The sequence below is a fragment of the Saccopteryx bilineata genome, chromosome 3, assembly GCF_036850765.1.
Source record: "Saccopteryx bilineata isolate mSacBil1 chromosome 3, mSacBil1_pri_phased_curated, whole genome shotgun sequence".
NCBI classification, from domain to species: domain Eukaryota; kingdom Metazoa; phylum Chordata; class Mammalia; order Chiroptera; family Emballonuridae; genus Saccopteryx; species Saccopteryx bilineata.
In genome coordinates, this window is record NC_089492.1 from 291,156,109 (window position 1) to 291,179,748 (window position 23,640).

The 23,640-nt window shown below is 61.8% G+C and overlaps 1 protein-coding gene across 5 annotated transcripts in view; it reads right to left on the reverse strand.

Annotated features, from left to right (window-relative positions):
* Positions 1-1,436: 1,436 nt before the first annotated feature.
* The window catches only part of TP73 (tumor protein p73), a 56,112-nt gene continuing 33,908 nt past the window's right edge, over positions 1,437-23,640 (reverse strand). For all 5 annotated transcript variants that reach the window (XM_066270628.1, XM_066270630.1, XM_066270629.1 and 2 more), the window contains 11 exons: positions 19,312-19,554; positions 9,077-9,263; positions 8,693-8,808; positions 6,757-6,866; positions 6,285-6,427; positions 5,864-5,952; positions 5,268-5,395; positions 4,641-4,789; positions 4,306-4,444; positions 3,826-3,919; positions 1,437-2,578 (listed from right to left, as the gene is read on the reverse strand). In XM_066270628.1, coding sequence (XP_066126725.1) covers positions 2,231-2,578; positions 3,826-3,919; positions 4,306-4,444; positions 4,641-4,789; positions 5,268-5,395; positions 5,864-5,952; positions 6,285-6,427; positions 6,757-6,866; positions 8,693-8,808; positions 9,077-9,263; positions 19,312-19,554 — 1,746 coding nt within the window. In that variant the 3' untranslated portion in view covers positions 1,437-2,230. The remainder of the gene's footprint in view (positions 2,579-3,825; positions 3,920-4,305; positions 4,445-4,640; positions 4,790-5,267; positions 5,396-5,863; positions 5,953-6,284; positions 6,428-6,756; positions 6,867-8,692; positions 8,809-9,076; positions 9,264-19,311; positions 19,555-23,640) is intronic.

Sequence of the window (23,640 nt, forward strand, 5' to 3'; positions counted from 1 at the left end):
AAACTGCAGTGCCTCTTTCTCACCTGTGAGATGGCAGGAGCAGGTGCCCCAGACCTCGTGAGGGTGAGATGGGGAGACAGCACGTCCAGCCCCCAGGAGCCTAGAGCCTTCTGTGACTGCAGCCTTTGGTCTCCAGGCTGAACTTGAGGAGACTGCAGACCCTTGGCTAAGCACCTCTAGCTACCTGGCAAAGCCTGGAGCCTGCTCCAATGAGCCAGTTCTGTTAGACCTTGAGGCTCTTAGCTCTGGCTGCCAATCGGAGCCTCCAGGGCACTCTTGACAACCTTGCTACGTGGTTCCCCAGGGGTGCAGTGGAGGTGAAGGGTGGCTCCCCTGTCCCACACAGGCACCAGGTTCATGACAGTGCTGCTTTTAAACAAGTAGAGGTTGGCAATGTTTGGATTCGAGACATCCTGAGATGGGAGTCCTGGTCTGGAACAGCCCTGGTAGAGGGTTTGGGGCAGAGGTGACTGTGGCCTTGCTCTCATTCCAGTCAGGACAGCTCGGAGCCACTAGAGGGCTCCCTTCCCCTATGAACAGCTCCCCCCCCCCCCCCAAATGAGCCTGAAAATCTAACAAGGAAATTGGCATTGTAACACCCACTCCGCCTTCAAGGTGGCGAGGGCTGAGTGGGCCCCCCAGTGAGGTTAGCTGCTTCTCCACAGGGCCTGAGGAGTCCTCCCTGGCTCCACACAGAAGGGCGTCTGGGTGGTGTACAGCAACACCCCAAGGGTAACCAGGGCCAGGTGCCCATCTTCCCCTGGCCTGGGGCCTTACCTGCTTCTGTGGGGTCACCAGTGAGAGGAGTACCCGTTCCTGCAGGATTAACCCACAGGGACCCTGGCACACAATGGAACCAGCTGATGGGAGAGGACCAGGCAGGCTGCCCCAGGTCATTATCTCCGCTCTCACTGGGATCCCCCGTCCAGCTGCCTGGTATGAGGGGTTGGCTTCGGCCCCACGACCCACGTTCTCTGGTCTGTTTCCTGCCCTGCAGCCGGGCTTCCCGTGCACCCTTCAGATCCCTCACGAGCTTCAGTGCTGCCCTGTAAGGACAGGAGGCCTATCCCAGCCCAGAGCCCGCTTCTCAGCCCTGGGGGTGGGCCTTCCTGCCCACCGCTCCCTACCCCAAGGAGGAGTTCTCTGTGGCTCCTACCCCCAGCTGGCCAGGGTCACCAAGGGGGCAGAGGTGCTTTTTCCACAGGAGGGCTTCCCCAGCCCAAACGCAGCGCCCTCCCCCGGTGGCCACGATCCAGGTGCTGTCACCTAGTCAAACCAGGGCCCCCACCTGGTGTGCCCTCGGCTTTCTCAGCCCAGCTCCTTGCTGTAGACCTGGGATACTCCCTAGGTTGTATCCCAAAGGGAATGTTACAAATAAGTTAAAAAAAAACAACAAAAAACAAAAAAACTGATCCACCGTGTAGAAAAAGGGTATCATTTTATCAAATATTAATTTCTTGTAGTTTGAGGAGCATGCCTTCCATGTCCATGCTCAGATGGTCACCAGAAAGAGGTGACTGGCCAGTAGTGTTGGCATGGGACTTGGCCGGAACCTCTCCCACACACCCAGGAGGGAACACATACTCAGCAATGCCCTCCCGGTCCTCTCCAAGTCCAGTGAAAGTCTAGTTTTCGTTGTGGTCAGGAGGTGGTGGGGAGCTGCATTGGGGTTTGAACCAGCAGTCCAGTGTGAGAGGGGTGGGCGCTGTGACCCTCCAGTCCAGCCGAGGGACCCAGCCGTGGACAGAGACAGTCTGGAGCACTGACTGTCTGAGAATGTGTTCTCGATACAGTCACAGAGCCGCTTCTTGAGACGGTGAGCAACACTATTTGGCAGTCCCTCAGCTGAAGCGGTCCTTGTATTCAGGAAGATCTTAGGTGGAAGCAGCAGAGGAAGAGGAGAGTCCCCAAGGAAGAGGAGGCAGGGAGGCTGCTGGTTCCCCACGAGGCTGGGTGCCCCCCCACCCCAGCCTCAGCACAGCAGCTCCGGGCATTACTACTGGTCCGGTACACTGTCTGCAGGCGGCCTCTGCCCACTGGTGAAGGCTGGATGTGGCCTTTCCTTGGGCACAGCCCCAGGTCCTGCTGCCCAGGGCAGTTTTTGACAAAAGAGAAAGCCAGGCTTCTTGGGCTCCAGTCCGCAAATGTCCAGGCTCTGCTCTCCACGGCCGTGGCGGCTCCCGTCCATGCGCCCAGCCGCGTGCACCCAGCCGCGTGCACCCTCACGACATCAGTTGGCTTCTCCCTCCGTGAACTCCTCCTTGATGGACTGTCTCCGGGACTTGCAGTCCGGGAGGTCGAAGCCGAAGTCCGCCCACTCGTCGGGCCCAGCGCCACCAGCCCCGCCGCCGGGGCCACCCCGGTTGGGAATGGTGATGGTGTGGCGCACGCGGAAGTGCACGGCTTCCATGACGCGCTGCCGCTGCAGCTCCCCCGAGCTGCCGATGGAGATGGTGGCTGCGTTGCTGCTGGAACGGATCAGCTGCTGCGCACCGCAGTCGTGGCCCTGCTTCAGGTCCTGCAGGCCTCTCCAGATGGTCATCCGGTACTGGTCCGGGATTTTTAGGGCCCCGAGGTCCTGCGAGAGCGGCAGACACCCCGCAGCCCCTTTAGAGGCGGGGCCACAGCCAACGTAGCCCCCATCCCGCCCCCTTCCCCGCCCACCGCAGACCTCTGCCCTGTTCCTGCAGAGTCCCCAGGACCTGGAGGGAGGTAAGGGACCCCGACCTGCAGGCCTACAGTCCATCTTGGACCTTTACAGTGGGGGTCAGCAGCATCTCGAGGGGCCTAAAGGACAGGAGTGTGGAACTGCCCTGTGCAGCACTCTGGACACACCCCATTGGGGGGCCCTGAAGAGGTGTCAGGAGAGCTAAGAAGTAAGGTATGTGTGTGGTGACTCCTGGGCTGTGTGGGGCCTTGGGTCCCGTTCACAATCAGTGACCGATAGAGCTCCCTACACGAGACCCTGGAGGACCGCCTGCTTCCCAGCTCCTGAAACCAGAGCTGGTCACGGGGATCCCATCCCCCCCTCCAACTCACACCAAACACACACGTCACGCTGGTGAGGTGAGAGCTAACACCGAGCCACCTCAGCAGTGGGTCACCGAGGATGTTAGTGGACACAGAAATGCTGACGTGGCCACCCTCTGGGAAAATGGCCCAGTTCCCTCTGACAAACCCTTGTCTAGGCTGGGAGCAGGGGCTGCAGAGGGCTCCAGGCCACAGCCATGTCTCCTGGGGCCCCCGCCTGTGCTCCCCTGGGCTAACGGCGCCTTCCAGCTCGGGGCACCCTGGAGCAGGCTCAGTCCTCCACGGTTTAGGAGAAACTCATTTAGGGGGCCAGCGTTCCTGTGTAACACACGTCTACGCCGATGCCCAAGATGCACCCAGACCACGGCCTTCAGTCTCGGGTAAGTGGTGCTGAACTGGATGGACCAGAAAGCCCTCTGGCCTTTGCCTTCCGGCACTCTTTGTGCCTTAGGAACAGCCCGTTCCCCCAAATCAAAGGCAGCCAGGCCGCTGGGGTCAGAGATCACACAGCAGGCCGGCCGGTCCAGCTGCCTGAGGCTGGTTGCACCCTGCCCAGCCACCGCGTGGCTGGCTCTGCCTGTACTCGTTAGGGGACTTCAGCACGGAAACCAGGGGTAGGGCTACCGGGTGGGCTTGGGAAGAGAGGTTTCCCAAATTCCACAGCCCCCTCCCCAGCCTTGGAGAATGGGAGACGCCAGAGTACCACCCAGAAAGGTGAGAGCTCTCTGTGCCAGGACAGGCCCCCAGGCTGGGTCTGTATGTGTGTGTGGGTGTGGGTGTGGGAGTAGCAGTTACCTCCATGGTCAGGTTCTGCAGGTGGTAAATGCTCTGTAACCCTTGGGACGTGAAGTGCTCGATGCAGTTTGGACACCCCAATCCTGTTAAAAAACTGCAGAGAGAATTCATGAAATAAAGCTGCATTTACTTCTAAGGCCCAGCTGTGTGGGCTGGCTGGGCAGGCGCTGCCTCCTAAAAGGGGGCTCCGCCTGATCACCCCACTGGCCACCCCTGCCCACATTGCCACTGGAGACGTGCTCACTTGGGGCGCAGCCTCCGAGGAACCTGTGGCTCTTTGTGCACCCCCCGCCTACCGGCATCGGTTCCATCCCAGCCCCCGACATTTTCTCCACCTCTGGCAGAGTGGATGAGATACGGGGACAGGCCAGGCAGCATGAAGAGATCCCCCCCCCCCCCCAGGCTTCGGCCAGTGGACCAGAGGTCACAAAGGGGCCGAGGTTAGTGGGTTAGCAGCAGGGTCTGGCAGCAGCCCTGTACCTGACCAGGCTGGGGTCGGCGTGGTAGGGGGGCGGTGGGGTGCAGTGGGACCCCGAGACCATGGACTGGGAGCTGTGGCTGCCATTCATCTCGCCGCTGGCTGGCAGGGTGTGGCTGTGGCTGTTGAGGATCCCTGGGCCTGGCAAGGGGCAGGAGGGACTGTCAGGGGCCAGGCACAGCCCTCCTGGAGAGCAGAAACGGGCAGAGGACAATCTGTGGCTGTGCCTCCTGCCATGGGCCAGAGCCCCACGTGTGGGGGCAGGGGCGTCTGGAGCCAGGATTAGCGTTTGGGCCGCCCCAACCCACCCTGGGGCCCCACTGCCCAAGCAACTCACCCATGGGCCCTAAGTTGGGCCCAGCTGCTGAGCCGTGTGGGGGAGGCTGGCCCACCAGCTGGTTGACCGAGGGCAGCTTGTTGACACCCCCGTGCACTTTGTTCATGGGCGAGAGGACAGGCCCATAGGATGGAGGCTGCAGGTGACTTCTGCTCAGAAAGTGACAGCCAGTGTTGGTAAGAGCACAAGCAGCTTTCTCCCCAAGTCACCTCCACACAGTGCCCCTGCTGCAGGGGGGTGGGGACCCTGACCCCAAGCTGAGGTCAGAGTGTACCTCCCTCCTCACCCAGCGTGCCTGCCCAGGACATGGCCACTGGCCTGTTCTCGCAGGACCCTGGCGATGGGTGAGAGAGGTAGTGGGCGGTTCATGCCACTGGAATCGCCCTCGGTATTGGTGAGTTGCTGACACTCCAACCATCAGCTCCTCCCCCTCCACTCAGACATTTAGGGGGACCCCTTGGTGGGAGAGAGAATCATAGTGATGGTCATGGCCACTGCAGTTAAGGGGGGCTTCCTGGAGGAGGCGATGCCAAGGAGTGGCCTTGCTGCCTGTCCAAAAGGCCATGGTTCAGGAGGGATGTGTGCTGGCAGCGGTCCCACCCCACCCACGGAAGGGGCAGCGCTCACGGCCTCTGTAGGAGCTGCTGCTGCTGCTGCTGCCGGTAGGAGTCCACCACCTGCTGGGGTACCAGCTCCATCAGCTCCAGACTTTCCTTGACCTTCATCAGGATCTCGAAGTTCTCCCGGCCCCGCACCTGAGCACAGGGAGGCAGACCTTGCCCCAGGGCACATGGGACTCCTCTTGGCCCTAGACCCCCGGTGGGCTCACAGCTTGAGGGGTTCCCTGGCACCCCACAGGCCCTTCCCTTCTTCCCGGGAATGGGGGGCAGGTGTCCTCTGTCCACACAACCACCCCTACCTCTTCCTGCCCCTGAACCTTCACCCCATTTCCCCCTCCGTCATCCCGCACACTGTATCTGCACTCAGAAGCGGCCTCACGCAGAGTCCCTGACTTGGCAGACCCTTCCATGCGGTCTGGCCCTGTCGTCTGGTCTGGCTCCCTGGGACCTGGCTCTCCTTTCGTAGATCTGCCACCTGCAGAGCCTGGGGGTTCTCAGTTCTCAGGATATGACAGTTCTCCTGCCTGCCTGCCTGCCCCTGGGGGCCCCTGGGTTTCCTCCCCAGCTGCCCCAGCCTGGGCTCTGCAGACACAGGACACTCACGTGCATGTAGTACATGTCCTCGTCCCCGTGACGTCTCTTCTTCACATGGGGGCCCAGGGCAGGGATGGCAGGGGGGCTCTGCTTGAAGGCTGGAAGGAAGGCCAGGCAGGAGAGGCTTTGTGAGCAGCAGGGAGGATGGGGGACGGCACTGGTAAAGCCGACGGGACACCTGCCCCACCAGGGGAGCCAGCGAGAGACCAGGACCCCGCTCGGATGCACAAGCCCTGGCTTTGCCCATGCTTCTTGGAGCTGAACCCAGGGGTGACCACACGGGTGGGGCTGGCTCTGCCTGGACACGGTGCACCCTGCTAGGGTTTCACTCAAGTCCCCAGGGCTGACCCAGTTCCGTGCTGTGAGGTGGCCCACACCCACACTCAGCGGTGGCCCTCTGCGCACACACCCCGGCCAGAACTCTGCTCACCGCGCTTGCTGGCGGCCCCGTTCTTGGCGGCGCTCTCGTTCAGGGCCTGCTGCTCCCGGTAGTGGTCCTCATCGGCCTTGCGGTCACGGCCAGGACAGGCACAGATGCGGCCCTCGAAGGACCGGCGGCCCAGCACCTGTCCGCTGTTGGGGAACACAGCCAGAACCGTGAGCATCAGGCCCTCAACCCAGCCTGCCCTCCCTGCCCATCCGGGACTGTGATCGGTCAAGGGGGCGGGGTTGACCACCCAGCTGTTCAGGGACACCAGGCCCCTCCCAGGACCCAGCTCTGCTCTGGCAGCCCCTACAGCCAGGGGGGCCCACCCTCCTCACAGCACACACTTCAGGCCCCTTTCTAAACTCTCCCCAGGGCCGCGCTACTTCCTGCCCTCGGCCTCCCCATCCCCACACCTCGCCCCCAGCAGCACTGGCCCGAGCCTCTGGCCCCTGACCCACACGTGCGGCAGACTCACTCCCGGGTCTCCAGGGTGATGATGATGAGGATGGGCCGGCGGTTCATGCCCCCTACGCAGCTGCTGTTGCACATGAAGTTGTACAGGATGGTGGTGAACTCTGTCCCCACCTACACGGGGTGGGGTGGGGGTGCAGGGCTGTGGTGTCAGCACGCGGGCCCCAGCCCTTCAAAGCACCCAGCCCTCACATCTGGTCCTGGCTCTGGGTAGGCTTGGGGGGCTGGGCTGTGCTCTGTGGTCCTTTGTCATCAACCCACCCATCAGTCTGTCCATCTGTCCATTTCTTTTTTTTGTGTGTGTTTTTTCCGAAGTTGGAAACGGAAAGGCAGTCAGACAGATGCCCGCATGCGCCCAACCGGGATCCACCTGGCATGCCCACCAGGGGGCGATGCTCTGTTGCAACCAGAGGCATTCTAGCACCTGAGGCAGAGGTCATGGAGCCATCCTCAGTGCCCGGGCTCCAATGGAGCCTTGGCTGCGGGAGGGGAAGAGAGAGACAGAGGGGAAGGAGAGGGGGAGGGATGGAGAAGCAGATGGGTGCTTCTCCTGTGTGCCCTGGCCAGGAATCAAACCTGGGACTCCTGCACGCCAGGCCGACACTCTACTACTAAGCCAACCAGCCAGGGCCCCATCTGTCCATTTCTTTGTGCATGCATGCATCTATCCATTTGTCCATCCATCCGTCCCACTGAAGGTCAAGTGCTATGCTGACTTTGGGTCCGAAGTGAGCCCAGACCCAGCCTCTGCCTCCAGGAGGCACAGGGGACTGTGGTCTGGCTGCCCCGCCCCTCTCCCCTGACCCAGGTTGGATGTCAAGTCTTAGAGGCTGGGTGTGAGTGGGCAGAGGTGAGTATTTGCACAGCGCGGGCTCACTGGGGCAGCAGTGTGTCTTGCATGGCTCTGGCAGAGGGAGGGTCAAGGATAGACCATCCAAGTGGACCCAGCCCCAGCACACGCACCATTTCCCAGGGAGTGGGTAGAGGACACCTGAGGTCAGGACTCCTGGCCACCTGGGACTACAGTGGGGGCTGTTGTGAAGCTCTCCTCTGGTCACTGGCTTAGGAAAACCTTGCCGTTTGCAGAACAGCCAGCAGGAGGCGGGAGAGCCTTGCCTTCCTGGCCACCCCCCACCCCGCCAGGTGGAGGTGGGGCCCAGGAGAAGGGTGAGGGAGGGCAGCGTGGTCGCAACCCGTTCCAAGGCCCTGGCCTCCCCGAGGTAAGGGTTGCTCTTAGGCCCAGGGGACCCTGGGCAGCCAGGTACAGCTTTGGGGTATAGGAAGTGGTTTCAGAACCACGTAGAGGGAAGGTGAGGACTCACTGTCCACCTTCTGTCCTGGCCCCCATACCATTATCACCCCCCGGCCCCTCCACCCTCACTTCTTCCCTGGCTTTCAATCCAGCCCCCCACCCCCACCCCATGAACCTCAGGATGGTGCTCCCAGATGTGCTACCTTCAGACCAGGGTCTGACCACCCAGGGTCTCACAACCCTGTCCCCCTCTTGCAGCTAGCCCCTCATTTCCAGCCCTCACTCCTCACCTCTAGGCCGTGCACATGGGGTGCTCCTGACAGTGGTTCTCCCCCCCCCAGCCCTCCCACTGTACCCCATAAACTGCAGTCCTCCGGGCCTCACCTTTCCACCCTTGAGTCCCAGGTGTGGGAGCAGACAGGCAGGAAGAGGGAATGGATGAGGCCCGAGCTCAGTCATCAGGCCCCACCCACCCACCCCCAATATAGATGGGGGGCCAGTGCCCGGCAAGGGCCTAAGGGCACGGGCGGGGCAGGGCAGGGAGCTTGCGGGTGAAGAAGGAGCTGCAGGGCACAGACAACTTGGGGACATGGGACAAATGAGTGCCGGCTGAGGTGACACGAGGGTCTCTGCTTGGGCCTCCCCCCTGCAGCGGGTTGCGGAGCCCTGCCCACCTGGCCCAGCCTACCTGCGGGGGCTCGTAGGGCACCATGACGCTCTGCCTGCCGGTGACAGGGTCGTCCACGTACTGCGAGAGGTTGTTGCCCTCCACACGGATGAGGTGGCTGGCCGGGGCAGACTGTCCTGCCAGGAGGGGACACCGCCTCAGAAGTGCCCAGCCAGGGTCTGGCCATCCTGGTGCCAGGTCCATCGCTGCAGACTCGGGTTGGACTTAGGCCAGCAGCCCTGCCCTGCTCTGCTCTTCTCTGCTCTGCACTGCACTGCACTGCATGGGCACCTAAGGCCCCAGGCTGAGCTGGGGAGGAAGAGGGAGGCGCCAAGCCCACTGTCGGCTCTTCCCACGGCCCCTGCTGGCTCCCAGACCACTGGGCACAGGGTTCAGGGGCCTCACCTTCGTTGAAGTCCCGCCCGAGCTCGTGGTTGGGGCAGCGCTTGACGACCTCAGTCACGTGCTCCGCCTTCTTGTAGACGGGCATGGCGCGGACGGCGGTGCCCGGGGGCGGCGGGGCGGACACCTTGATCTGGATGGGGCACGTCTTGGCGATTTGGCAGTATAGTTTCTTCAGCAACGGGGAGTACTGGGCGGGAGGGAGTGGGCATGAGATCACTATCCTCCTGGGCTGTGTCCCCCACTGGGACTGCCTGGCTGTCTACACGGTCTGGCATCCCTTCCCTGAGCTCTCTAATGTCAGCTGCCTATGTGCACCCCTCTCGAGCTGCCATCCCTCAAAGATCGTCTCCCCTGGGGGCACCCACGCAGCAGCCAGCTGGTCCAGGTGTCCACTACAGCCAGATCTAGACACTGTGTGGATCTCACCCTGGAGACGTAGATACTGTTATGTCCCTTTTTTGGATGAGGACAATAATGACCAGGAAAATGAGCTGTTGGGGAGTGGGGGGGGGCTGGAAGCCAGGTCCACCCAAGTCAGGTCTGGCTTTTCATGCTGTGTCCCCTTAGTCCCTGGATGGCAGTGGTTTGCAGTGGGGGTTTGCAGAATGGAGTCTCAGGTTTTGAAAGCCCAGTTACAGGCATTTCTGGCATTTGTGCGGAGGAAGTGTGTAATCTTTAGACAGGCCAGGTACCACTATGCCCTTGAACTTGGGAGACCCTGAACCCTGGAGCAGGGCGCTGAGCACGATGGCTTGGTTTTGACCACTGGGTTGTGTGGGGATGCTCTGCCTGTGAAGCCCCAGGACTCTGCCCCGAGATCAGGTGACATCCTTCCAGGGGCCCAGGTTGCCCCTCATGCCCCCAGGCCAGCTCTCACAAGGTCCAAGGCAGCACTGCTAGTGACTACAAAAGGCCCACTCACTTCCAAGGTGACTGACCTCCCAATGACTGGCTCCTGGGGACCAATTCAGGGTTCCTCATGCTCCCTTTCCCCAGGGACAGTGGGGGACATTCCAGGTCTGAGGTTTACAGGGTACCTCATTTCCCCAAGCCCCTGCGCTCCCACAAGTCCCTAGCAGCTCAGGGTTACCCCACCCATAAAGCCTCAGAGAGTGCCCCATCACACCCTACCATGGCAACATTGGGGGAACAGAGGCGCCAGTGACAGCTGCTGGAAGAACCAGGGAGGAGCAGGTCCCAGCCCACCTTTGCCCAGGAATCTGGAGGTTTAACACTCTGAACCCTGAGCATACGATTCCCACTGTCTACCTGAGCTGTCCTTCGGGCCATCAAGAGAAACACGGGCCCTCAGGGCCTTATACTCTGCATGTCTAAGTATAGGAAAAGCAAGTGGAGCTGGAGCTGGAGGGGGGGGGGAGAGACACGGAGAAACAGAACTGACCTTGAACCCAGGAGCAAGGGGTACACCAGTACCTTTGCAGCCCTCAGCCCATGCAGTGTGAGCTGTCCCACCCCTCCTGAAATCCAGCCTGAAATGCCGGCTTGTTCCTGGGCTGGTCTGAGGGGCCTTTGGGACAGTGGGCTGGGGCCTCCCATCCTTTCGGGGATTGGGCCCCTGCTGAGAACAAGCCCCCATGCACCCCCCTCACAAATGAGAATTGGATACCCATGGCATCTGCCCTCCCCGGTGTCCTGTCCTCCTAGGCCTGGGAAATGTGTCCAGTGAATGAGGTCACCTGGGCTAGGGAAGGGACATGCAGAGAAAGTGCCCTGGCCGAGAAGGAGGGGCAGGAGCCAGACGGGTCCCCTTGTGTGTGTAGGCCCTGTAGTTCCCTTCCCGGACCAGCTACCCACGGGCCTCTGTTCATCCTCTTGGCTTGTGCGGGGGCCCACAACATGGGATGGAGTCATTAGGCCCAGTAAGGCGGGGTTCCAGGTGGGCTGGAGTGGGTGGGCTAGGAGCCACAGAGGTCTGGCTGGCCACATCCCTGGGCAGCCCCAACACAACCCTCAGGGAGAGGCCACCTGGGCTCCTTAGTGAAGTTCCTTTGTGAATATGGCAGGGCTGCAGGTGCTACTGAGTGAAACTGCCCCAAGGACCCCTCCCTGCAGCTCCCTGATAGACCACACGGTTTGAACTATGCGGGCCCCCCTCTGAGACGCCCCCCAAGACCCGCTGGCCACCTCCCCAGAAGCCTGGGTCCCGCTTTCCAGGCAACATCGGATGGGCAGGCAGGAGTGGGGTGAGGAGGGGACTCAGGGCGGCTCCCGCTGAGCCCAGGCGGGGGCCGCACACAAGCCCCCTTTTAGCCCAGGTGGGGTGGGGGTTCCCGGAGGTGCTTGCAGGGTCTGAACTCCCCACTGGAGGTCCCGGAAAAATGAGGGACCTGCGGCGCGGTGGCCACCGGTCAAAGGGGAGGTGGGGTGCGCCGTAGTCACTCCGCCCCGGGGCGGAGCCGCGGGGAGCTGTCCGTGGTGCTGCGCGGTCCGCAACCGTTCGCCTCCCGGAGCGGAGCCGGCTGAAGGCCGGGAGTTGCCCGAGGTGGGCAAGTCCTCACCAGGGCCATCAGCGAATGAGTGGGCTCCAGCCGTGGAGTGAACGCAGGAGGGCACCCCTCCCTCCGTCTGCGACTTGGGTGAGGTCGCCGCCAACCTTGGGCTCGGCTCCATTCCCCACGATGGGTCTCCAGCCCGAGGCTGCCCTGGCGGTCTGCTGTTGGACCTGCCAGCTCCCACCTAGGCCAAGGCCAAGTTGCCTGTGGCTTCCCTAGCAGCATTTGCGGGTGACTTAGGAAACGGGGGAAAGGGAGGAAGGGAGGCTGGAATGGCCGAAACCCAGGTCGGGGCAGCGTGTGACCTGTAGGTGCCCAGGGAGGCAGGCCTGAGTCTGCGGGCACATGTCAGGTGCCCCCCTGGCCCACAGCTCTTGGGGTTGGGTGCTGAGGAAACCACCTGGGCGGGAAGGACACCTGGGTCCTCGCCTATTCTGTAGGAAAGGTCACGTGGAGACACTCCCTCTCCCTCCCTCCCGCCTGCCTCTCCTTCCCCAGAACCGCTAGATGGATGTGTTTCAACAGATTCTGAGCCGATAAAATCTTATTTATCTTCGGCTGTTGACACAGAGCCGTCTAGACTTGTCTGTTCTGGGACACGCATATCCCCCGTGCTTGCAGGAAATGGTTTGCCCACATGCTGGGGTATGCCCACCCTACCTTTCCCTTCCCTCTCCCCCCTCTGACCCTCCCTCAACCCAGCCCCTGATAGACCCGGCCTGGCTGGGAGCCGGGGGCTAGCAAGGCTGAGGGGGGGCAGTGGGCAAGAGAGTGACGGGCAAGGCGCGGTGGCTGTTAATTTCCCCGCGCCCACTCCTCAGCAGCTGGGTGCCCAGCGCAGGCAGGTTTGGGCAGGAGGAGAGTGGAGAGGTGATAATAACTTGTCTGTCATTTTCCAGGGACGTGTAGCATCTTGCAAACCGCAAATACCGTTAACCAGCTTGGGCAAATCTGTTACAACAGATTCTGGGCGACGGGGCTGCCGTGGGGGCACTTATTATTTTTTTAAGTGACTTTTTAGAGCCCACTTTTATCTGCTTTCCATCTGTGCACACTCCTGTCCTCTCTCAGGTTAAGGCTGCTTTGAGGACCTCCCCAAGGCCACGGACCCTCTCACCCAAGGACAGCTGCACAGCTGCTGCAAGGGACCTTTGGCAAGAGGCTCTGTGGGTTCACAGAGCGACCCCGAGACTCATGGAGAAGGCAGGTCACAGGACCCCCAGACCCTTCTTCTGGGCAAGGAGGGGCCTCCTGAGGAGGCCAAAGCCACAGGTTTAGGTCCCATGGGGCCTCGCCTTACACTGCCAGGCCTCAGTGCCATGCTCTCGGGTCTCTGTCTAGCGAGGAGCTGCTAGGAGCACGTGGGCTCTGACAGGGAGACTGGGTCAGGCTCCCCGTGAGGCCACCAGCTTTGGGAGGAGGTGGGGGAGCCTGCCACAGCCACCCCAGCCTGCTTTCACAGCACGCACAAGAAAACTCACACATGACCAAGTTGGCCACAGGCCTGATGGCTCTGGATGCCTGCAGAGCCACTGCCTGGCCTGATGGAGGTGCCGGTTCAGAGAGGGTGCTGTGATCTCTCAAAAGTCCCTGGCAGGGGGAGGGACAGGTGCATCTGCTGACACCCCTACACAGGCTGAAGGGTGGGGGGGTGGTCCCTGCCCAGAAGCTGGAGGAGGAGGAACAGGAAGCAGAAACGTGCAGGAGCTAAGTGACTGACCACTGTCCAAGGGAATCCCCAGATGCTATGGACAAGAGACTTACCCATTGGGGAGAGGTGAGCCTGGGATGTGGGGGCGACACACTTTGGGAGCCAGGCAGGCTGTCCGAGGATCCCGAACTGGCAAGCAAGAGCCAGGGGACCCTCACAGCCTGGAAGCACCGTGCATTTCCCCTGTCCATCCCATGTGGCTGCAGCAGCTGGCAGAGGACACCTGCAATGACTCAGTCCTAGGCTCAGGTTGGGGGAGGGTCAGCAGATGTACACTGAGCTACCCCAGGAGAGAAGCAACGGGCATCAGGTCTGTGGTGGAGAGAAGAGGCCCAGAATACCCAACGGGTCAGGAGCTGAGGCCCACACCAGAAGCATGGGCAGAGGAGACGGGCTGGCCCAGAGGGGAGGGGAGGGGAAGGCCATGGGTGGGGCCAGGAAGCTGGAGGCTACACTAGGCAGCCAGCGAGGTCTGTGCCCCCCACTGGCCCTTATTCTGCAACCCAGGCACATCCTCTGGCTTCCCCTGAACCCTGAGGAGGATGGAAGAATGATCAGGATGTGTTCTGGGTCCTTGGGGACTGGGCTGGGCTGCAGTAGGACTCACAAGGCAAATGATTTGGCAAGGACCAAGCAAGCGGACCACAGACCAGGCCCCACAACTGCCTCGTTTGGGGGTGTAGTCGGAGGCCGGTGAGCAGCCCAGCTCTGTCCACCGCCTTGCCTGCTGGGGGAAGGAACCCTTGCCCTCCCCCCCTCATCACGCATGCTCTCTGAGCTAGCCTGGTCTTGTCTGCCTTGGGGTCATAAGGGACAGCTCGCCGAGGTGTAGTGCGAGGCTAAGTGGGCACGGTCTGCTTGCAGGCCCGTCCCGAAAGGCTTCGACTGTGACACACTATTCTGGACAGTGCCATGCTCCAGTGTCAACAGGCACCGCTGGGCCAGCCCTTTGTGTCCTGCAGGCTCCAGGGTGGCCTCGCCTGGCATTGGACCAACTGCAGGTGTCAGGGAGGGGACAGAGGCCAGGCCGTGGCCCCAGCTGTGACAGCGCTGTCTCCAAAGGGCTCTCATGTTGATTCCGGTGGGGAGTCCTGTGGGGGGGGGGCCCTCCTACCTCTGACCTTCCTGCCACACAAACTGCAGGCAAGTCCCTAGTTCAGGACCAGTTAAAGACCGACTCTCTGGGAAAGCAGTGACCATCATCTCCATCCTAAATTCGACTCTGTGTTAGCTAAGAGGAGCCCAGGTCTTCAGTGAGCTTGGGGACCTGCATGTCCCGGACATGTGGGTGTGGCCTTTTTTCAGCTTTTAAATCCTGTTGGATGCCATTGAGGTTTTTCCTGAACCTTGTGTCCAGCAGGGCTCTGGGGCGAGAATTTTGGCTTCTACACACGTGACCCCTGCAGTGTGTGGCCACTGAGCCAGGTCATGATGGGCAGAGCATGACCCCACCCTCTGCTGACAGGTGACCTTGAGCAGGGACCTGCCATCTGTGAGCCTCGGTTCACTGCAGCACGCACCTGGGTAGTTAGGACATGACCGGCAATATGGGAACTCTTGACATATTACTCCTAATTCTACTGACTGTTGGTCCAGGGTCCACAGGCCTGTCTCCATTTTGAAAACAAGTCCCAGCAAATAGATGATTCTTTGTAAAACCTCCATTGTGCTGTGTCCCACCCACTGCTCTGAACCCATGGAATTGACTGTATCTCTCAGGGGCTGTCCCGTGTGTCCCCTGTAAGAACCAGGGCTGTGAGGCGGAGCCGCCCACCTGGGACTAAGGGCTGGGCTCTCCCAGCCTCCTTCAGGGCTGCAAGGCCAAGTTCTGTGACTTCCTGGCTCCCCCAGCTGCACGAGAGGGTGAAGAGAGATGGGGTGACCACTCCCACCCACTAGCTCAGGGCCCAAGGCTCTGATCCCAGCTGGTCCCGCCCACGGAGCCTCACACAATGCTGGCGGTTTGGGCTATTTCTCCCGTTACCCTAATAATCCACGTCTCCTCTCCACAATCAACACCGTCAGGGACGCTTCCCTCCGCCTTAAATGCGCATAATTGCCTCTGGTGCCAGTAAGAGGTATTAATTCCGCTCGTGCATTCCATAAACTTTTAGGATAACGCAATTGATACCGCGGTCGTGTTGGGACACCTCCATGATGATTCCCCTGCCTGCAAAGCTCCAAGGGGCTGGAAAGTTCTCTCCCGAATCCATTAGCGTTGACTCAGCCGTCTTCCACCCAGGAATCCCGCGCAGCCTCTGTGTTCCCGCCACCTTCCACGTGCTCCTCCTGGGGGTGGGAGGGTGGCACTGCCCCCAGGATGGACGGACACACACACACACACACACACGTGCACGCCGGGGCTGGGGGCAGCTGGAGGTCAGTCAGGGGCTGTGTCCAGGCTGGCCCCCTCAGGGACTGGCTATGTCAGGCCGTGTGAAAACCTGACCATTGTGCCTCCCGGCTGCCTACCCCTTGCAGGCTGGTGGCAGCCCCCACCCAGGAGGTGCCTGTCCTGAAGGCTGGGTTAGGGCTCCAGCCACACCAAGCCTTCCTGCCTGACCTCGGAGCCCCAACCCCAAACAGCCCTGGGCGCCGGAAGAGGTTAAGCTGGGCTGGACAGCGTCCAAGCACCCCTCCCGCTGTGCCATGTCTCCTCTCTGCTCCTCGGGACTCCTGTCACCGGCTGTCCCCATCAGTGCCAGCCCGTGGGGAGTCCCAGGGAGGGTGTGCAACAGGGACGAAGACGCCTGGCTCCACTGTCCTGCGGTCTGAGAAGCCTCAGTGCCCGCCGCTCAAACCTGTTCTCTCACAGTATCTCTGTCTCTCTGAAGCCCAGATCAGCCCTGAAACAGGCTCAGCCGTGATGGCTTATAGCAGGGTGCTCCAGCCCCTCCCTCTGTGTAGCCCCTTTGACAACAAAACTGTGACCTGGCCCTGGCCCTGGCGAGCAGTCTCTGAAGAGTGAGCATAAGTCCCCTCTCCAGCTGCTATAGCCTATGACTTGCCCGCTTCTGGCCTTCTGTGGGGGGAGGGGTTGTCAGAACTCTGGGCAGCGACCAGGACGGGTGTGCATTGTGTGTGCATTGTGTGTGTGTGTGTGTCTGTGTCTGCAGTGTGCATGTGTGAGCTGAGGGCTCCAGACTCCCGGTGCCTGAGAAACGCAGGTGTGATATGTGGAGTCCAAGGGAAGCTGCCTGGGGCAGATGTACCGCCCAGTGGGGGCAGCCCGCAGGGACCCTGGCCAGGCGGAGGCCAAAGACCCCATTAACAGCTATGGTCACTTGGGGGCTGGCGAGGGTGTTTTTCCTGAGCGGGAAGAGGAGTGAAGGCAGCAGTCAATTTGGAATTGTACTTGAGAAAAATATGAATTATCTATCGGTTACCAGCCGGCTGGCGTGGCACGGGGGCATGAGCCACAAGTCTGAGCAGCGTCCGCGCAGTTGGACCCCAGAGCCGTGAGCAGGTGGATGGCCTGGCAGTCCCGTCCTGCGCAGGATCCTGCCAGCCTCCTCCCCGGGCCAGGAAAGAAGCCGTGGGGGGTCTGCTCCCAGGGAGCCGAGGTGCCAAAAATCTCATTATCGATGTTGGTCCCAACCCCACCTCCTGCATTGATGAGGGCTGGGCGGGGGGGGGGGGGGGGGGGCGACACAGCCACAGCAGCGCCATGCTCCTCTTAAGCTCCACTGCTAGAACAGAGAGCCTCTGAGGACCCAGGCAGAGAGGGATGGCTGGTGACATCCCTGCTCAGGAGTTGGGGGGTGGGGGGACGTTGCACAGAGGCAGAGCCAATGGCACAGGGGAACCTTCCCCTGGCCCCTGGTGTGCCTGGCTGGGGCTGAGTCCATTCCGGGGAGGCCGCCCCATGAGGACACTTACAGCCAAGAGAACTGTGTGCCCAAGCCATAAGCCCTTCCAGCCCCGTGGCAGTGGGGGGGAAGACCAGGAGAGTGGCAGCGCCCAGACGGGGGAAGCAACCAGTAGAGAGGCAGCTCCTGCCCCTCCTGGGACCAGCCCAGACCATCTGAGGCACTCTGAGCCCCCAGACACTGCGGAGACCCCACCAGCATTCGCAAGCAGTGGAGAGGAAGGGAGCCAGGACCCTCACAGTGCCTGCCGGGACTCCCAGGGTGCCAGTAACTCGGGCCCTGATGACAATAACCCAGTGTGGGAGGGGCCAGGACCCTTCCCTACAGGGGAGAGAAAAAGGCTTAAGGGACAAGTCTGAATGGAGAATCAGAGTGGTAGTGAGCCTCTTGTCATCAGAGGGGTGCAAGTATGGGATGCCCCAGGGGCCTCCTGACCTGGCTCCCTGTCCCCCAACCAGACCTCAAAGTTAGGGAGTGAGGACCAGGACCGCACAGGCAGTAGAGGACAGACAGCCCTCCAGCAGTCCAGGAGGACCAGGTTTCCGAGCACCCTGTCACCTCCCCCAGCGATGAAGACGGGCCTCTGGCCTGCCTGCTGCACGGACCCCCGCTGCGTGCCGCACAGGCACAGCAATCTGTGAGCCATATCACCCCTGTCGCTAAGGAGTGTTGGAGTGATCACGTACGAGTAAAGAACCCCTCACAGCCAGCAGAGGCCCTGGAGGCGGGCTAAGCCTCCACTTGGCGAGGGGCCAGCACCTGGGTAGGGACCAGAAACAGCTCCAGGGGGCCAGGCTCTGAAACCCAGACCCTGGACTGGACCCCAGCAGAGTCCCATTCAGGGTACTTGTGGCTTTGCCCCACCTTTAACACCCACCTCCCAGGAGCGTAGGAAAAATATAGCCTCAGCTAGCAGGGCAGTGGATTCTTAAAGTGGGAAGGCATCGGGGGCACCTGCTCGCTGCCCCCATGGAGGTGACACACAGATACCCTGCTTGGGCTTTTCTGCTGCAGGGTCCCATTTCCAGGTGAAGGTAAGCATGGGCTACTCCCTGGAGGAGTTGACGCTGCCCCATGGTACTGCCGGGTGTCCATGGGGTGGCTGCCAGGGCAGGACTCGCTCTCCCCCTTTTGGGGATGGGCAGGAGATCCAGAGGACCTTGGGGCTGCCTTTCCCACCAAGGCCCCGCCCGTGTGCCCCGCCCTCAGAGGTGAGGTCTGCCTGGAGGTCTCGGCATCCCTGCAGCCTTCACCCTGCCGGCGGGCACAGCCGGCAGCCCCTTCCTCTCCCAGCTGCAGTATGGGCAGTGCAGCTCTGTGGTTAGGGACTCGGCCCCGGGCTTTCCGTGCAGCACCCCCACGTAGCATGTGCACACCTCCCAGGGAGCCACTTTCCCGCCCCGTGACTCCGTTTCCTTGGTGAGACAGCACACTGACAGATTCCACCTTGTGGGTTGCCGGATGGTTTCAGGGTTAGTGCAGACCCACAGCACTTGGCCCAGGGCAGCTCGCGGAGGTCGCAGGGGCATGGGATGTGACTCAGGCTGGCAGTCCAGACCCTAAGTCCGCGGCCCTGTGGTCCTCCTCCCTGACGCCCCTATCTCACACCGCGCTTGGGAACGACAACCCCAGAGACCACGCACAGGGCAAAGCCCACACATCCACCGGATGCTTCTTGCCGACCTCACACTGCCTGGAGGAGGCAGCCTCCCCAAACCGGTCTCCGATGGCAGGAGCCACACACCTCCTGCCCACTTACAGTGGGATTCAAACTAGAGTCCCCACCTGGGCGCAGGGATGCCAGCCTGGCCACCTCAGTGAGGACAGTCAGCCTCTGCCCCACAGCCCTCGCTGCAGAGCCGTGTCTGTCCTCTGGGGCCCTGCCGGAGGCTGGCCAACTCTGGCCACACGTCTGTCCTTGGGTCCGGAGGGTGGGCACACCCTGACTGCCCAGCCCCAAGACACGCCTCCTGCCCAATGCTCCTCCTGGTGGGCCGGCATGGGCCAGCCGGGTGGAAAACCCTGTGCGGACAGCCGGACAGACAGATGTGCCTGGCCTCCCTCACGCCCGGGACGTGCCTCCCCACCGCCCTGCGCCCCACAGGTGCCCTTTGGGAGCGGGGAGGAGGGGGCACAACTCACCGTCCAGGTGGCCGACTTGGCCGTGCTGGACTGCTGGAAGGTGACATCGAAGTGGTGGGGGCCGGGGTAGTCGGCATTGGAGGGGATGACGGGCGCTGGCGACATGGTGTCGAAGGTGGAGCTGGGCTGCGCATACGGGGAGTGGGTGGGCACACTGGCCGCGTGCTCTGGGGTGTAAGGGCTGGCCGAGGCTGCCCTGCCGCTCATCTGGTCCATGGTGCTGCTCAGCAGATGGAACTGGGCCTGGCGGGAAGTGGGAGGAGGGAAGGGGGAGACCCACAGTCAGGCTGGAGCGCTGAGCCGTCCTGTCCCGGCAGCGGCAGCAGCGGGGAGGTGTCCTGTTACAGCAGCCTTAAAGGGCCAGCCGCGCCGTCATCCCAAATATTTCCTCAGCCCCCCCCCCCACCATCACCACCACCCTGACAGGTCACTACTTGTGTGGGGATAAACTGACATATTCACCTCGCCCTCCCCTCCCTCAGCCTCCTGGGAGCCGGGGTTTCGGAGGCTCCCAGAGCACACCTGGAGGCAGCTGCCTGTGGGGGTGCCCCCCCCCCAGCCCTGGACTGTAGGAAAATGGCTGAGAGATTAAACTGCAGCCTTGAGACAAGTCTGTGGTGTGGACTTCTGACCACCAAGTCCTGCAGGGGCAAAGCACTGATAAGATTGTGTAGAGGAAGCAGCTGATAGCGATAGCCATTTTCCTACCTGCCTGGGGGTGGGGTGGGGGGGTAGGTTGGTCCTATTTCTCTGCACCTGAATCCATTGTAGACTAATTTGACCTAGGCTCTGCTAATCTTCTTAATGAGCCAAGAGACCAATAAATATGATGAAGCTGCAGGGTCCTCCCAGGGAGCTACTTTCTGCCGCGTGATCTGGGCTCTCAGTCCAAGAGGCTGGGAGTCCCCTGTGCCCATCTTTTCTCTATGTTGTGTCTCGTGTGTTTTTTCTTAAGTCCTGCAGCGCCTTCCTTTTGTGCATGCCCACGGCTGAGCTGGTCTGGACACTGGACTCTCCAGGGGCAGCAACGGCCCTGATACCTCACCACTAGTCCCCTGGTTACAGCTCACGTGGGGAGACCCCAGCCCCCAGGGACCAAGTGGTGGGAGTCACAGAACTGGGGCAGAGGGCGCCCCAGCACGCAGGGTGCACCACACAGGGCAGATACACCCGGGCTCTGGTGCAGGGGATGCCTGGGCAGCCCTGGAGGATCAGACCTGGCCCTGGGGTCCAGTGGAGGGGCTGGGAGGGGGGCTGAAGGTCAGTGGCTGAGCCAGAAGCCCCTTTCCAAGGGCATCTGTAAGGTGGGCTGCCTCCTCCTGCCTCAGCACGGCCCCACAGCCGTTTCTCCTGCTGGCTTGGTCTTTGTGGTCTATGCCCTCTGCCTGTCCCTAGCACTGGCACCCAGCTCCTGCCCCAGACCACACACCAAAGGAACAGGAGCTCTGAGCTGCACTCTGTGGGTTTGTCCCCCAGGTCACCCTTGGTGGGGTCCAGGGACCAAGGATGGGTCAGCCCCCACCAGGAGCTGACAGGGGGGCACCCCAGCGAGGGAGGGGGCGCTGCCCACATTGCGATGCCTCCCATCTAGAGCAGATCAGATCCCACCTGGGGGACCGGCAGGGAAGACCCCCTCTTGGTCCAGAGGCTCTGAGCAGGGGCAGCTGCGGAGGGGGGCCCGGGGCAGCCAACCACAGGGCCTCTGACCACAAACACTGCCAGAGCTCCTTGTCAGTGTCTGGATGGCCCCCAGGTCTGGGGTGGACACTGTTAGTGTCTCCACTTTATGGCTAAGGAAACTGAGGCACAGAGTGGCAGTGACTTGACTCAAGGGGTGATGTGGTGGCCCTAGTGGGCCTCGCCAGAGGAGGCAGGGAGAGTGTCCCCCGCTCAGAAGAGGGGTAGGGGGCCCCTGCTCTTGCTACACAGTCTGCCTGTGCCCTTGCCATGGGGACCCCAGACCCTCCTGCCAAAGGGCAAATGGACAAACCATGGCGGTGTTCCACGGAATCTTTCCCTACCGTGAACACAAAACAAAGTGACATGTGCTACGAACTGGAGGAAAAGCCCACGTGCTGAGTGGAGGAAGCCGGACCATCGGCCACGGACCGTGTGGTTCCACTTGCCCAGGAGGGCGGCGCCACAGAGATAGATGCAGCCTAGGGGTGACCAGGGGCTGGCCGGGGCCGGGGATGATGGCGAAGGGGCGTGGGGTTTCCTTCGGGGGCGCTGAGATGTTCCAAAACTGACTAACAACAGGTACACTGATCAGTCAACACACTAAAAACCAGAGCTGTGCATTTGATGTTGGCGAACCGTGTGCGACGTAAACCGTAGCTCAGTGAAGCCATTCAATACAAAACAGGAGGACGAGCCTTACCCTTCCTACCCACGCTGTCACGGCGGGGTGGGGGGAGCTACGGCACCCCCTCTCCAAGAAGATATTGGCTGGACACCTGGTGCTCTGCCCTCCCCCCCCCGCCCCCGAGTGGGAATACCTCTGTGAACCTGTGGTTTCTGTCTGCCCAACTGGATAGCGGGCCCCACAAGGGCAGATGCTGTCACTGACCTGCCCCATGCCAGTCCCGTCCCAAACGGCAGCCACTGGCCCCATGGGCACATTCAAGGTGGCCACTGTGGCTCGAGCTGTGCTGTGGGCATGAGGATGCCCCCATCCAAGGGCTTAGTGCCGTGAACATACAACCCCCCATTCACCATCTCATGCTGGCTACGTTACAGAAGCGAGCACAGGTTGGGATACATTAAATTATTTCCACCTGTTCCTCCACCCCCCCCCCCTTTTTAATGTGGCTGCTAGAAAATGCAGAATTGCACACGAGGCTCTGGTTCCACTCCTGCCGGACGGGCGGGACTGGATTCTCAGTCGGTGTCCGGCCGGCCAGCGTGGGCCCGCAGGGTTACTATTAGTAAGATTAACGCCCTTTCTGGGGTGGCGGGTGGGGTGGCACATGGTGCTTCCTCAGGACGTCAGCTGAGCAAGTGGACTAGCGGACACAGGAAGGAAGGCAGGACGGACGCAGGTGAGCAGCAGGAGACAGCTCCCCTCGTGCGGATGACTAGGACTGAGGATCAGGTGTGAGCTGTCCCCTCCTGCTCCCACGATGCAGAGAGCCTGGTGGGTCCTGGGGTGAGGGAGGTGGGGTCCCAGCCTGCCCACCCCCACCCCTCGAGTCTCCATGATCTCTTTCTTCTGGGTGACAGTCAAGGCCCTGCTGGGTGGGGCCCTGGGCTGCCGGAGAGCTTCAGGTAGCTGCCTTCCTAGGTCCCGGCCTCAGACGGGTCCCCGAGTGGGGACAGCCCAGCCAGGGGCTGCAGGTCTGTCCCCCTGCCACCCCTGCCGCCCCCGCTGCCCTGTTCAGGAGAAACGGGAGGCAGCCCCACGACAACACTGTTCAGATTTTAACTTGTCCACATTCTTTACCCATCCGAGGCGGGTGCCAGGGAATTAGTCACCGCACCTAGGGGCTGATAGGATCTCGACGCCCAGCGGTCCCAGAGCGGGAGGGCGCGAGGCTTCCAACAGGCAGGCCCACCCGCACGCCACAGTCCCAGTGAGATGGACAGAACCCGCTCTGCACAGCAAGCTGGACCCCGCAGCCCTCCAGTGCCCTCACAGCCCCCCGCTGTGGGCCCTCCCCTCGCTGGGCCCCCGACATGGCAGGCTTAGTGGCCTCTGTGGTCCTGGTGCCTGGGAGACGCCCCCTCCTCCCCAGGGGAACTGGAGGACAGCGTCCTGGTGAGCTCTGCCTGGTGCTCACGGCTCCCTCTGGGTCCTGCTTCCCCGTGGACTCCTCCTCCCTCATCCCCAGGAGGTGGCACAGATTTCTGTCTCCTTGCCCCGTGTGGCTGGGGCTCTGAGTGCGGCGAGAAGCCCGCTGATTAGAATGCACGGCAGCTTTGCAATGCTCTTGAAAGGCCCCTGCCCCCTGCCCACAGAAAGCTCCTGCATTTCCTCCCTAGCAGCTGGGGGGGCTCTGCTGGGCCAGCCCAGCCTGGCACCAAGGCCAGGTGCAGGGGACCCCTGACCCCAAGCAGAGGCCCAACACGGCAACAGGGGAGCCAGGGGCACGGTGGGGGGGGGGGCGAGGCTCCTGCAGAACCAGAGGCCCAGGCGATACCCACTTGGCAGCAGGCAGAAACCTGGGTAAAACCAAGACATTTTTGGTTTGTTTTGTTTTCAATAAGAATTCCCAAGAGAGGGGGCTGATCAGAACACGCCCGGCCCGCGGCACCCACATGTGCCTACATGCGCAGGGCTCCTGGGCCCGACCTGGGGAGGGCCATGAGCGCACGGGGTGAGGGAGCCAG